Source organism: Calliopsis andreniformis, chromosome 3 (genome assembly GCF_051401765.1).
Source record: "Calliopsis andreniformis isolate RMS-2024a chromosome 3, iyCalAndr_principal, whole genome shotgun sequence".
Taxonomy (NCBI): domain Eukaryota; kingdom Metazoa; phylum Arthropoda; class Insecta; order Hymenoptera; family Andrenidae; genus Calliopsis; species Calliopsis andreniformis.
This window is the reverse complement of record NC_135064.1, coordinates 25,271,506-25,285,772: the sequence shown is the minus strand read 5'-3', so window position 1 is coordinate 25,285,772 and position 14,267 is coordinate 25,271,506. Positions and strand designations below refer to the sequence as shown.

Here is a 14,267-nt window from a genome sequence, read left to right as displayed (position 1 = left end):
TTTTATTGACAAAATCCAAGTTAGGCTTACCCTACTGTACCCACTTGTTAACTCTAACTTTAGCTGCTGTCTATGATCCTCATGCGAAAGTTTCTAACCTCGATCCACTTAGCTCACAAAACGTAACTTGCCCTGCCAACTATTCAAACTATTATACCAAGGTGTATCTTGACCCGTGTAACATAGACCAAAATATTTCGCCAATTAAAGACGATCCACCATCAGACGAGGGGATCAAATGAACCCACGAACTCTGTTCGAGAAGGTTCATCGAGAAGTAACCACTGTGTGTACTCACCGAGGATATCGTACCACAGGGAGTCGCCGTCCTTGTCCGTAGCCTGCATCAGAGCCACGTGGAACCCGACCTCGTCGCTCTCCGTGACCTCGACGCTTTGATTGCTCGTCTTGAAGACTGGCGGGTTCTCGGATTCCTTCGGAACCTCGACTACTTGCACAGATACCCGTGTTTGATGACTACGCTGTGGTTCCCCGCTGTCTGCGGCCCTTATCTGCCAAACAGAGGCAAGTCAAACTGGAAATTCAATTGCATCAGGGGAACTGCTACCAATCGACCGCGGGTCGTGGCTCCTTGAATCGTTACGTCTGCGTTCAATTTCGCGGTATGATTCACTTTGCCTCGGGTTTGCACGTATTGAATATTGTTTGTGGTTTCGAACAGTTTGGACTGTGGACTTTATTGGTTCTGATATAGGTGGATTCAAGTGAAACTTCGCGATCCGATCGAATGAGTTTCAAAGACGAATTAAGTCATTGTGTGAAAGTTGCTTTAGATTTACTATCGACTTAAAGGAGTATTATTAAAAGAGATATTGTAGTATGAAAAGAAATTTGAACATATTGAAGACAATTTTAGTGAAAAAATGACCCAGTTATTGAGTTTAAGTTTCACGTCTGACTGTGTATAGACTATTCTACTTAAAACTTTCTCTGAAAGGAGATTCTCTAATTTTGTACAAGCATGGAATAAAGTTTACATTTAGTTATATTTTTTGCCTTCTTTCTCTCAATCAGTAGAAGTTAAATTAATGTTGACCTACTATTATATCTATATTATTGTAAAACACAGTTCATATTTTTATCATTCTATTTTTTTGTAGGAAAACTGTAGATAGAAAAATTTCAAATTTATTTCCTTAAATTACTCACCATCATCTCATATTCCTGTCCAGCCTCGAAGCCTCGTTGCGAGTACACCATCCCCGTGGTGGGATGGATCTTAAACTTGCCCTTGCCCCGTCCACCCTTGATGCTATACTGGATTTTCCCATTATCACCGATGTCTTTATCGTTCGCGAGAACCTGGCGTACAGGGACACGGTTATAATATTAAAAACCAGATACTAACATCCACCGTCACTTTCATTCTCTACTAACATAACTTGACACGACATAAATGAAATATTAGTATCGTGCGCGGCCATCAGCTGTATCACAAAAAAGTAGAAAAAGGAATCCTGAAAGATCAAGCTGCTTCTAAAAATGTTCCTTCTGAACTTATCGCGAAACTTCCAAATGTTCGATCAAGGGTGATCGTTCGAAAATGTCTGAAAAAAAAAGGAACTGAAACATGTCTAAGGTGACTGTCGAGTGATACTGAAATCTAAGTTGGAGATCTAAACAGTTTATTCTTTCTAAAACATCTCGTTCACACGCTCTATGATCTGTCGATCCGTCCTCTTGATTTCTCGTGGACGTGTCTCTGCTGAAACATTGCGCTCGTGACCTCGAAGCGTAGCATTCACACAGTTGATATCATGCGGCACGCGAAATGAAAACAGAAAAGGGGATAAAAGAATCGAAGGGTGGAGGAGGCGAGACACGCTGCTCCCTCGAGTTGCCAAATATCGATCTGCATTAAAGCGTATTAAACACAGCTCGCGTTTTCCGCGGACAGGCTGATCGATCGCGAGACCACGGGACGCTGTATTTTCGGGCCGATGCACTTGGATTTGCGTGGCCTTTGCTGGTACTCTGTGGCCCGCACGGTGACTGACAAATTTTTTGGCAAAATACCGCGGACAATCCGCGATCAGTTATTTTACAAAGTTTCTGTCAATCATTGTGTAGGACATCTGCAATGGCAGATGGCGAACTAATGTTCGGAGACTAATACTAACTTTTCAGTTTTATACCTTTTTGCAAAGAAATTATTAGGTACTTTAATTTTAAGTATCCTTAAATTGGTGTAATATTAAAATCTGAAACTGTGCAATTTTTTTCCTAATATCTAAACAATATCAAGTAATCTACTATACTGTAGCGTAATATATTTTTGTTACTTCTTGCGATTAAATGCATAAAGCTCAGAGATCAAAATTATGTTATCTAAGCGCCTGAATATTATAGGAATTATTGTAAGTACCAGCTTATCGGCTGTCGAGATTAACTCTCATATTTCTTGCTGTTGCACAATTCCCTTGCAATCATAAATTCCAACAAAAGTTCGTTAGGTCTCACAAGCGATGCAACATTCGATCGACGAATGCGAAATCGTATTTCATGCATTCCACGTTTCCAAGTCATGCTCCCGGTGTCTAGCGTCTCGCCGCCACGATTCTTATTAGTTTACGAAGGGAGAACGGAAAATGATCAGGCGACAGCCCTGGTACAGACAAAGGCGTACATTCAGGAACATAACGTGTACACATAGAGACGAGCAAAACGGGCAAAACGTCGCGCTTTAGATCGAGACACATACACAGGGGGAGATGGGGGACAGAGAAAGGCAGCAAGGATTGCGTACGATGCCAGTTCGAGTGAACATCTCGTTACTGAGTATTCGTATGAGTATATGATGCGGTGGACGCTTTGGCGAAGTTGCGAAAGTAATATTCAAGTCCATTAAGAGTGGTATTGAGAGGCATTGGGTAAATTTAATAGGGGAAACGACTTGCATAACTCTTTCTCTGAGAATAATGAATCGAGCTTTGCAAGTTTATTGGAACAATATTTTATGGGAGAATATTTGGACTATTACTGAAAGTTCTGACTTTTTATATATTAGATAAGTATATTAGATTAGAATAGTTTTCTACTTATATTAATTTTCTATCCAGTTAATTCTCTCGTGATAATATTGAAAGAAATAATATTAATAATTCTACTTTAAAGTTAAAAAATGCCATTCACCAAAAATAGTATCGTACGCAATCAAGAGATTCTCAATCTAGGACTGATTGCATCGGGCAGGGCGATAAAAAAACCATCGATTAAGTCAGACGAATGCATGGCGATCCTATGGGAGGGTCAGCGGGGTTGCACGAAGATGCAGTATCATAATCATATAACGAGCGTACCAGTATTCGATATAAACAGAAGCGGCCATAAGTCAATGCAAAAAAGAGCTCGCGGAACTATCCGATAGACCAGTTTCCGTGTTTAAAAAAAAAAGAATCATGGTCCGCGGAGAAGTTTTACGTGCCAGCGTGTCCTTACCCTGAAGGTACGATCTCCTGACAGGGTGTCGGGGCTAAATGTCTCCCAAGTCCCATTCTCTAGTAACGTATCGATCGAAAGGTCGAACTCCCGCGATCGGTTCCTCGATTTCTGTCGAGAACGAGAGAAGGAAAAGCTTTTAACTTTCGCATTCATTGCCGCTAATCCACTTCAACTCTCATCGCGTGTGCTTTTCCCTGCTTAAACGGAGGAATGCTTTGCCTCTGATTTCTATGCTCGCGCGATGAAGCGTTTAACCACGTCTGCTAAGAAATTAGAACCGATTGTAGGTATCTAAATTGTTTCGTAGATTTTCCTATCAGCGTAATAGGTCGCGTTTCGATTAATTCACTGATGGTCCCCTAGATCTTTTCCCCTTTTCGCTTCTTTCAGTTCTGCTTTTCTTCTCTAGATCGTCGATGCAAGGATTTCTAGGAGGTTGCAGACGATCGAATGACGGGAATCGTAAATTTAGACGTTTGATGCGTTCAATACGACCGACCGAAGTTACAGAAACGGACAGTCGTAACTCGATATTCGGTGAAATAGAATCTGGTCCCGAAGAGGTTCTGCCAGGGAAATTATATTAAATATTCGAGAGATACTGCGAAAAGCTCTATTATCGTCGATATTGGATTCGCTTAAATATCGTCCATTGCGTTGCTTCCCCTCGCGCTTTACGAATCTTGCAAATATTTAGCAGCTTCGGAACATGTTCCTAATGGCGTGCTTCCATTTCCACTTAACAACATTTCCCGTGTATTTCCGTGCGCGCTGGCTTCGTTATCAATCAGACGTATACAATTGAAATGAACTTTAAGCGATCGATAACAGGTGAGGAGCCGAATCACATTTTGCATCGAGATATTCCGCTGAGGTTTCTGCTTCTTGTTACAGGAAGGCGTGAGCTTTCAGACTTTGGCTTTGTGACGATATTGTGGTGGTTAGGGTGGCCAGAATGTAAGTGGAAGCTGGTCGTTTGCTTGTCTGAGATAAACACTGAGGACTTCCTCAGATGAAATATAGTTATAGCTCAAAATTAGACCTCTTGCTACGTCTTCAAGTTTGCTGTGAGCTTATCACGAGTCTTGATCCAAGGGACCACTATTCAAGATCTAGCGTTTTACTTGGACAAGTGAACGACCAGTTTGAAAGGAATCCGCGAGTCGAGACACATAGAAATACCATCCTGCTATAATATTATAAAAAAAGAATGAAATATACTGTTCTCTATAGTGTTCTCTGAATATAATCTCAGGGGCCCCTAGAATTTTCTTAAAACCATTGTTTCCAGTAGATTTTATTCCAGCCTTCAGAGAAGGCAAACTCAAATTGCTTGTGCGTAAACTAATTTAAGAAGTTAATTTCCTAAGTTCTCTGAGCCTCCACTTGATTTCAAGTCCAGAGTTTGTATCAAGACAACAGCGGAGTTGGTTCTGATTAGTTCTCGACTCACGCACGCCTTTTCCCGTGTCTATCGTACACGTAGATGTGAACGGGTGTTCCACTCGCGGGACAGGGTGTTTCTCCACGGGTGAACAGATAATATATACAGCGATATACGGGTGAAATGCTTCTACTAGCGTACAAAGGGAGACAAAAGGGTGAGACGAAACGTGACAGAGAATTCGCCGGTTGTCCGTTTCTCGATTTACAGCGAGGGTCGAAGAGAAAGTGCCATGTCCTAATTCAACTATAGAAGGGCTCGGGTAGAGTTACGGAGATCGGGAAATCGGTGGTACGAAAGTGATTCGAGACAGAAGGCGTCACGTACCTGGAACAGTGGCTTGTCGGTGGACGGCGACGCTGGGATCTGGACCGTGTAGAATTTTTGCTCGAACTCGGGTCCATGGTCGTTTATGTCCGCCACCGCGATCACCACGCGAGTTGTCGACGCCAGAGAGGGCCTCCCGTCGTCCCTCACTGTCACCTGAAACACAAAATGATCGATCGAACGTTAGAGAGCTGCTGGAGATTTATTGTTCACGAGACTGGAAGAAGGACCTTTGCTTGGGACAAAACATTGAGAAAAATGAGCCGTTCGGCTACTGAATCTACTGCATTGTTCTCGATACTCTGCGAGCATGTTTAGCGAGCGCTGTGAGAAAACGAAGCGACAGAAAAATTACATGTGGATTTGATAAATTCAACTAGATGGGAGCAATACTGCGGAAGATGACGCATCTGCGCTATCACACGCACCTGTTACTGGAATACCGCTTGTGGTGCTAGTCATGCTTGAGAATTTATTTGGAATATAGAGGCTATTTCGGCTGTAAATGTCGTTTTCTAGATGAAATTGGTGAAATGTTTCGGTAGAAACAGATACCTAAAGTTTCAAATTTTTCAATTAATATTACTCGCTAGATACTATTTCGCTCATTTTGTTAAATCTTATTTTCTCTAGTCTTAAATTAATTCCTGAAACTTTCTATAGATACCATATGACAATAGCTGATTCACAAAAAATTCATCTCATTTTTCATAAATATGACAGGCCACAAACCCTTACTACTTTACAATTTTCTTACACTCATCAACCTTAGGAATCATTGCATCGTCTATCATCTACCTTAATCTCACCCTACCTCAAAAAAAAATACCTCAGCGTTTTAATACACCTTTCCAGTCTCTTGTCCATCCATTCCACTCGACTTTTGCATAATAAAAGTACCGCTGCAGGAACAAAGCTTGACGTGCATATTCGAGACCAGAATCGAATGTTAGCGAGGCCGAGTGCTCGCGAAACGGAACGTGAAGGAATATAACGCAAAGTATGCCATACTTTCGGCTGTGGCAACGCAATATCTCGAAACTGTTTCTCGCTGAGTATGAGAGTTCCCCTCTTTTCTTTTATCCCACTTACCGCGACCGTTACCTTTATCCTGCACACTTTCCACCATTTCCCTGTTGGTACTGCCAAATCTCCGCAGACTTTTCATGTGCGAATATCGCACGTACGATCTCGCGCAATTGGCGGACGCTGACCAGATTCGTCCCAGCCGATCGTAAAAGTAAAGAACCAACGAAATCTCGAGTGGAGGACGTCGCTGGGAGGGGAACTTATTCCTTCGACATGGAAACGTTCCCGCCAAGATAAGACGCAGCACACCGTCTGTCTATTCGATCGAGCTTACTCCTCTGGATCTGCTCACTTCTGTTGGTCCTATTCTTGAAACCCACTCGCGGATATTTTTGATGCTTATCCGTGGAGAAACGTGGGAACTTTGCTACCCTGCTCAATAAGTAGGGTGATATGTGGAACGTCAGATGGATTTTTAAGGAAAGGGGCGAAAGAGGGTGCGAGTTATTGTTTCATATGGCTCGAATGTATTTTTGATCTTGAGCTATGAAAGGTATTTCTTTGTGAGTAGAATTGAGCAAAAAATGTCCAAAAATGTGGTCGATGCACACAAGCAAGAGAAAAAGTTTTATTGAATCGATTAAAATGACCAATCAAAACCTGTCATAGCCAGTGGCCGCAGTGCACCGATTGAGAAGATGGTTTAATTACTTTCGACGGTTGTTTCGTTAGTCCCTGTACGTGACTATTTTCGCTTATGTCGGAGCTATGGTTTTACATGTTACCACGTTCCGTCGAAAAACAGCCGAAAGCAATATCGAGATGGCCCATCTGTGCGCGGTGCCCGCAGTTATACGAGACCGTGTATGGATCGATTAACCGATATCGGGTTATCAATTATGCTTAGCGCATATTGGTGAAAGCTGAACTCGCGATATTGAGATTTAAAGAGCGAAATAATTTATCGTTACCCCCGGCGAAGCATTGATACGAATTTCTACGCGAATTCGTCTTTCCCGCCTTTCCTCATGTGTCCTCAGTTACAGTATCTCGATAATACACGCGATATGTAGCGCCCTCGACGAAATTATTTACACGAGCAGCTTTATTCCTCCGCCTCGCGATCGATATTTAATCACATCCGCTGGCGGGAGTGTACAAAGCAAGGCCAGGCGGTTGCGAGCTGAAATCCTAGATATGTAGAATTGATGCACTGCAGATGGTATGTCGCTTTTGCATTTCATAATGCAGAAAGCGATTTACATATGTCGCTGACGTTTATGCTTTAGAATAGTGATATATTCAAACCTCGATATTTAAGTGACCTTTTCTCGGGTTCTTAAATAGCTGCACCTAAATCTTATCTATTTAAACGGATAAGTGGAAGCTGTCGCAGTAATCCTTCAAAGCCAGTATAAAATCGAATAGGACAGTCTTCCCTAGACGTAATCAGAGACGTAATTTTGCGTATCTGGAGCGAAGAGCAGCTTTCGACGTAAATCCATCGTCCAGGCAGGACACCTCGAGACTTCGCTCCACATCCTTCGAGTAACACCTGCACTAAATTAGTCCTACGAAACTCTTGTTTTATCCGAGCAAGCAAGGATCAGGAACGGTTCGGTGGCCATCAGTATCCTCGGCTTCTATGGAGGTGATACGGCTTCGTAAGCCTCGAAACTGCCCTGGCGAGGAAATACATCGTAAGGGGCACGGTTAAACGCGAGTCTGGATGACACGTGCAGAGGATTTCAGTCTCCTCGAAGATCCTCGACGAGGATCGTGTTAAACTCGACCAGCAATCAAAGTCTAGATTCGTTTTAGTTCCTAACGTGCTTGTAGTATTTAAGTAACACTATGGCAGCAGGTGGGGCATTTTAATATCGGTCACAATCTGGTCGTGCAATGGCACGAAACGACGGGCGCCAGCTTCTGCGAAGGCAATTTACCAAGCGAATATGTACGCGAAATTCTAAGTAGGGATCGTTAGCTTGGCGTAACATGTGGTAAGTCCTGCTGCTTTTCACCTGGAAAATGGTTGGAGACAGTCTTAGTGGTGGTCTCGAAATTGTGGGGAATATACTGCTAGGACATTGTAATCTGTTTGATTTGACTGCTGGTACTAGCTTCCCTATTATTGACAGAATCTTGATAGCGAAATGGGTCTAGAGTAATGTTCGAGTTGGAGAGTCGATTGACGACTTTGGACCAATTCCTCGTCTAAATTATAGCGGATACTAGCCACTGCAGGGAATAGCTACCTTGGCGCCACGCACGTTAGTAACTCAAGAGAATAGTGCCGAGTATAGTAGCTATAACAGAAGTACAGTAAAACCTCGAAAGTTGGAAAAAAGTAGAACAGTAAAGCGTTCTAGGATCGAGATACCTACTCGAGTATTTTTAAACTGAAGTCTGGGTCTTCATACCCTTTTAATACTCATCACTTTCTACTTTATTATTTTATTTCACTATACCATGTAAGCTACTCATCGTAAGACCTGCTCTGGAAGCTTACATTTACCTACACTTCCTGCTTCAAAAAGCATCAAAACCAAGTTCCCATAAAAAGAAGGCACCGCGAAGCCTAGATCAACAAGTTTCCTTCAAAAGCCCAAGATACCCAAGAAAAGGAAGGTCTCTGACATAACACGCGACGTGATCGAATCAAGACTGTTTATCACCGCCTCTGCAGTCGCGCCTCGTTTAATTTCCCATGCACTTCGCGTCCCAGCGTGGCGTGTACTCAGCCAATCTTCACTTTGCAATATTTTCAGACCGCTTCGAAGCAGACGCAGAGATAAGGTTTCTTCTGAAGACAGAGAAGTCTGAGAATGCGCAACCTGTTTGAGGAAGACGTCGAGAGTGCTCAAAACCGAAAGGAAGCGGCACCCTGGACGGCAGAACCTGCTCCGCCGACTGTATAAATCGCCAATGGCGCCCAGTAGACGCCGTTACCTGCGCTTTTCGAAATTGTCTTCGTCGGCGAAGAGGTGCTCGCTACTTTTACGGTCCTTTTTACGGCGAACGAGTGCGCGTCCGTATATAGCCAGCGCGTACGTCACGATCCAGCGGGGACAGGAAATCCTGATTTTTATCGTGCCGAATAAGTGCGAAAGAGTAGCTTTTGTGGAGCTCTAATCGTGTAGGAGCTCGATCCTATGGTCCTGATTCGATGACGATAGATCATCGACCAGAATGGACTGTCGTAACATTTAACGAGCTATACATATGGATAGACAGGAGATATTGCACGGGTTAGTTCACGAAGGATATCCTGTAATTTGTGAGATAATTGAAATCGAGAATGGTTCTCTCTGATAATAAAATTTCAGAGCTTGACTTAGAGGGAAGTTAAATTTTACTTTCATAGGACTTAGAAATAGGAGGAATCTTGTACAAATTTTGAAAGAGATCAAGGTTTAGAGATTTTTTAGATAAACCCTCTGGGAAGACAAGCAACATATTTCATATTTGGCACTACCTAACTTAGAACCTAACTAAAATTGAGAATCAGTTTAGATTAGAATCGCTGAAGGTTCAGAAAATCGCCAAAGATGACACTAAAGAGGCAGTCCAAGAACCAGTGGTTCAGAGGAACCCATCGCCTTTAAATCTTTGTAACAAGGAAGCTCGCCTCTTGCTCATTGATTTTCCGCTTTTTTGGGAACGAAACGAAATTTATTTACATTTAAAAGGCAGAGAACTCTTGAACGGTTCCATTCAAGCTCTGTCGCGGACCACATCATTGCGAACGACTCCCACCGTGTTGTGTAAATAATCAACGAGTACAAAAACGTCGAGATATCGCGACGAGAATTGAAGCTCGCGTTTGAAGCAGTTTATTTAAAGGGTTTCCTGAACGCAATTACCGTTACCATCGGCTTTACTCCCGGATGCTATTCTTGGGACAAAGTGTTCCTTTTCCCTTATTTTAATCGCCCGTACTGCATTTACTTCTTACATCGGACGTTCGCTATTTATAGACACTATCGTCCTTTTTATTTACTCCATTGTGTCTCTTTCGATTTACGAGAAACAACCTGTTTCTCTTCGCGAGTTTAATTTCTCGGGATAAGTTTTACGTCCTCCTCAAATCACCTGTATCTACTTATAAGATTTCCTTGTGCAGAGGTCTTTACGTGATCTTCGTACGTTTTTGTGAATACCTTATTCGGCGAATAGTAAATGTCTACACGTGGATTCTAACATTTAAAGAATTCTAATTTAAAAAATTTAACAACTTCAAACAATTTTCCTTTGAAATAAAAAGCTTGAAAATTCTGGAATGAAAGAGGAACGAAAGAAAACACGTATAAAGTTCTTAAGTGGAATATCCGCGGGGTAAGGAATCTCATTGGAACAAGTAGTTTAGGACCGTAAAAGCCCCACGTGGAGAGACGGTTGGTCTTCAAGTAAACCTTCCGTCTATCGAAGTGTACGTTTCATTCGGTCCTCGAGCTCTCCATTGTTTTCTTCCCCGACGTAAATCAACAGATCATTAGGCGGGTATCACTCGCTCGCCAGAGCAGAAAAGCATACATAATTCGAGGGGTTGCTCCGCTGGGGCACCCATTCGTTCCACTTTCCGTTCAACGAAGCCATTTCCGGTGAACGACGCCGCGGAGACTTTAAACGAAAATAATTCCGCGGAAGAAGCAGAGATGCAACGAATGTGATTCCGAGGCCAGCGCCGAATGGAATTTTAATGCGACTGGTGTTCGTCGATTGTCGATTCATTGACTGAATTACCCTAGAGTTTTAAATCAAACAGAATATCCAGATGGAATTGAATTCCATTAACATTTCCACGCCTGACTTAAGATCTTTCATTTATTCGATCTCGAAGGAGCAATTAAAAAAATCCTCTTCCGATTTGCTCCGGTAGGACGTTATATTTTTCTTTCATCGCTGTCGCGCCAAGGTACGCTTCGAGGATAAAATTTTTTCAACTGGAATCGGAGGGAGAGCGCCAGAGAGTGGCTTTTCGCGTATGCAAACCTACGGGGGTGGTTTAAAATTCGGAATATAATTGAAAATTCAAATGATGTCCGTTGATGCTACTTTAAATTTCAAGCAGAACAATCCTTCTATTTTCTCTTATGATTAATATGTCTCCCTTTTTGAATGTTTATGTTAATAATATTGAAGTAATATTTTTTTCATAATGTAAGTCAGTATAGACTTTGTTAAGACGATGGAAGGGCTCGGAGCGTTGAGCGAAATAGGGTTAAGGGTTTAAAGGGACCTTCACGTTTAGCTCGAAGCTATGCATTGGAAAACGCTTAAGGTCCTCCCGCAGGATAGTTAAGTGGTTAGATAAACGTTATCCTTTCGAGCATCGTGTCTTTGGTTTCGAAATAAAGTGGTGTCTGCATGAGACGTTGGAAAATGTGTGCAAAGAATACGATATTTTATGAATGGTACACCACAAAATTTCACAGCTTTGCGGTGCTCTTCGTGATCCTTCTTTTTCTTGCAAAGAAAAACCTGCTTCAAGAGAAGCTGATATTCAATCGATTTTATACTTTCACTATACAACATGTTCGGCGACGGGTATCAGACACTTTCAGGAATGACTTTATATGCTAAAATGAGATGAAAATCAAGATTCCAGAAGAAAATAATTGCAACTCATTACCGAATATTCTTTAAAAAATTCATAAAAAGGAAATAATTGTTTTAAAATTGAAAAGGATGATGAATTATCCTATTACGATAGCCACTGGATCTAGCCCTTTGTCTAATCCTTGATCAATACTGTAGTATTCAATATTGTTAATTGAAGAAACCCCTAGCCACTATACTCTTCCATCAGAGTCGCTAAAGAAATGAAACCATTTGCGTCATCACGTGCAAGCAACAACCAGCGCTTTGCGAAAGCAAACAAACCACCGTATCGCGCGTTGCTAACCGAACACCGAGCCAGCGCATTGAAATTACATTCGCTCTGTAAATATCAGGAGAAAAAGCAAACTCTGTGGGCGCGTCTCTCCTTGCATGTTTCACATCCTCAACACGAACTCGTTACCACATACTTATCCTTTATACCAACGTTCCCTAATCGACCGTATCCACGTACGAAGTTACCGCGTGGATACCGAAAGATATTATCACAGGAAACACCCTCGTAATTGCGGTCGTTAATAATTAGACGCAGCCCGAGAAATTGGGGGGGAACGGAGGAGATAGGAGGAAACGCAATCGAAGATCCGCTGACTGCGCCTCAAGCGGTCCAGTATTTCTCTTAATTGTCTACTTGTTTTTGCCCGTAAAGGAAGTTTGTCTTCAATTAACGAGCAGCCAGATCGTGTAATTAATAACTATGGCCGGCGGCGGTACCGGAGCGACGGGTTTCGCGAAAGCGACCGTAAGGTTTCCTATGTGAAGGGACTCGTGTGTGCTCCAGATACAGGAGAACTCTCCGTGACCAACGAACGCTTTTAAGTGGGACAATGTTGATGAAGCTTCGGGATTCGAGGGCTGGCGGTCGCCAGAAGCGGCGAATTCGCGTTTTACGTCCGGCAATATCCCGACGACGCCGAGGAATTCCTATATCCTCTGGCTATTTTTGACGTTCGGGTCTTGCCGCAATAAACTGTTTGCTGCGAACGAGGAGATATCCGAGCCCACCGTTTCTGCCTGAAATCTTGTGCTCTTCAATATCCGCGTTGCGGTGCAACGCAAATAATCTGGGATCTTGTGGAACTGGTAAATATCGGTTATCGCGATCTCTTTACTGTTTGAACGTGGTTAGATTTGAATTGGAAAGGATGCTGCGCTGGGATTCGAGAAAAAACGAGGAGAGACGTGTCCCTGGAATTTTCGCCTGGATATTGATAGAAGAGGGTTTATGTGAAGTAGGTGTATCGAAGTGTGACTGGTGATGGCGCGCAAAGAATGTTTTCCCTGAAATGTTACTTTTCATGGATGGGAGATGGGACGTAGAATAGAAGAGTATGGGGCGTCGCGAACTAGGCAGCCAGGGGGCGAATCTTTGCATCCAGATGGCCCCCGAAAAGTAGCGAAACCACGGAATCGCGAACGCATCGTCGCTATAGAATCCGAGACAATGGTATGGTTGAACCGGGCGAGTTCACGCATACGTTTTCCCTTTATGTCAGACTTTTTTCGCGGCTGCTTCGTATTTTCTCTGCCGGGTCGTTCGACCGTAGCACGCGAAGCCCTCGCGGGTAGACATTTCCGACGTCTAGAATTCTGAATACTCATCCTGATTAGTCGTTCCTTTCCTTTTTATTCTCTTTCGGTGCTCTTTCTGCTTTTTCTGGCCGGCGTTTCCTGTTCCACTGCGTACTGAATTCCTCTGGCTTCTTTCCTTGCCTGCATTTTCCTAATTGTCTCATTACACACTTCCCACTCTCCTCATTCTATTTTTATCTTCATTAACTGTTGCCTTTCTTTTTCGTATCCTGTCCCTTTCCTCTTTCTGAGTATCCGTTGTTTCCTGTCTCTTGGGGTATACTATAAAGTCTCTTTCATACTCTAGTTGCTCACAAGTACCCCGAGAAGTATATTAAAACATTTAGGAAGTTAGTGTAAGTTAGACTGGATGTCCCAGTGGAAAAAACGGTGTCTCTATGATGATATGAAAAATATTTCACATTTTCGGACTTGCTTTTTCATACAGAATCACCTCTCCTTTTATAAAACGCCGATTCTAGAGCATCCTACAGATATTAATATTGCTTAAGCGACAGGAATATTTCATCTTGTTCTATCTCTGCGTTTCTAACACCCTTTCCTATTCCTCCCCCACTATCTTTCTCTCCTATTTCTTTAGATTTCACTGCTTCGCTATTTCGTCCTTCTAATCACTCTGTCCTCACTTTTTCACCTCTCTTTAACCCTCTGCCATTCGCTACCCACACCCACTATATTTTCGCTTACCCTTTCCCATCTCCTTCCCCCCTGCTTCCCTCCACCCCCTTTGAGGACGTTTCCACAAGCAAAAGCACTCTTCCGCATTTCATTGTGGCAGAAAACAGAAGGC

The 14,267-nt window shown here is 42.8% G+C and overlaps 1 protein-coding gene across 1 annotated transcript in view; it reads right to left on the bottom strand.

The window, feature by feature from the left end:
• Kug (FAT atypical cadherin kugelei) overlaps positions 1-14,267 on the bottom strand; it is a 248,546-nt gene that overhangs the window by 18,900 nt on the left and 215,379 nt on the right. Inside the window, exons 6-9 of the mRNA XM_076374792.1 lie at positions 5,234-5,389; positions 3,460-3,570; positions 1,171-1,323; positions 299-512 (exon numbers count right to left, since the gene is read on the bottom strand). Coding sequence (XP_076230907.1) covers positions 299-512; positions 1,171-1,323; positions 3,460-3,570; positions 5,234-5,389 — 634 coding nt within the window. The remainder of the gene's footprint in view (positions 1-298; positions 513-1,170; positions 1,324-3,459; positions 3,571-5,233; positions 5,390-14,267) is intronic.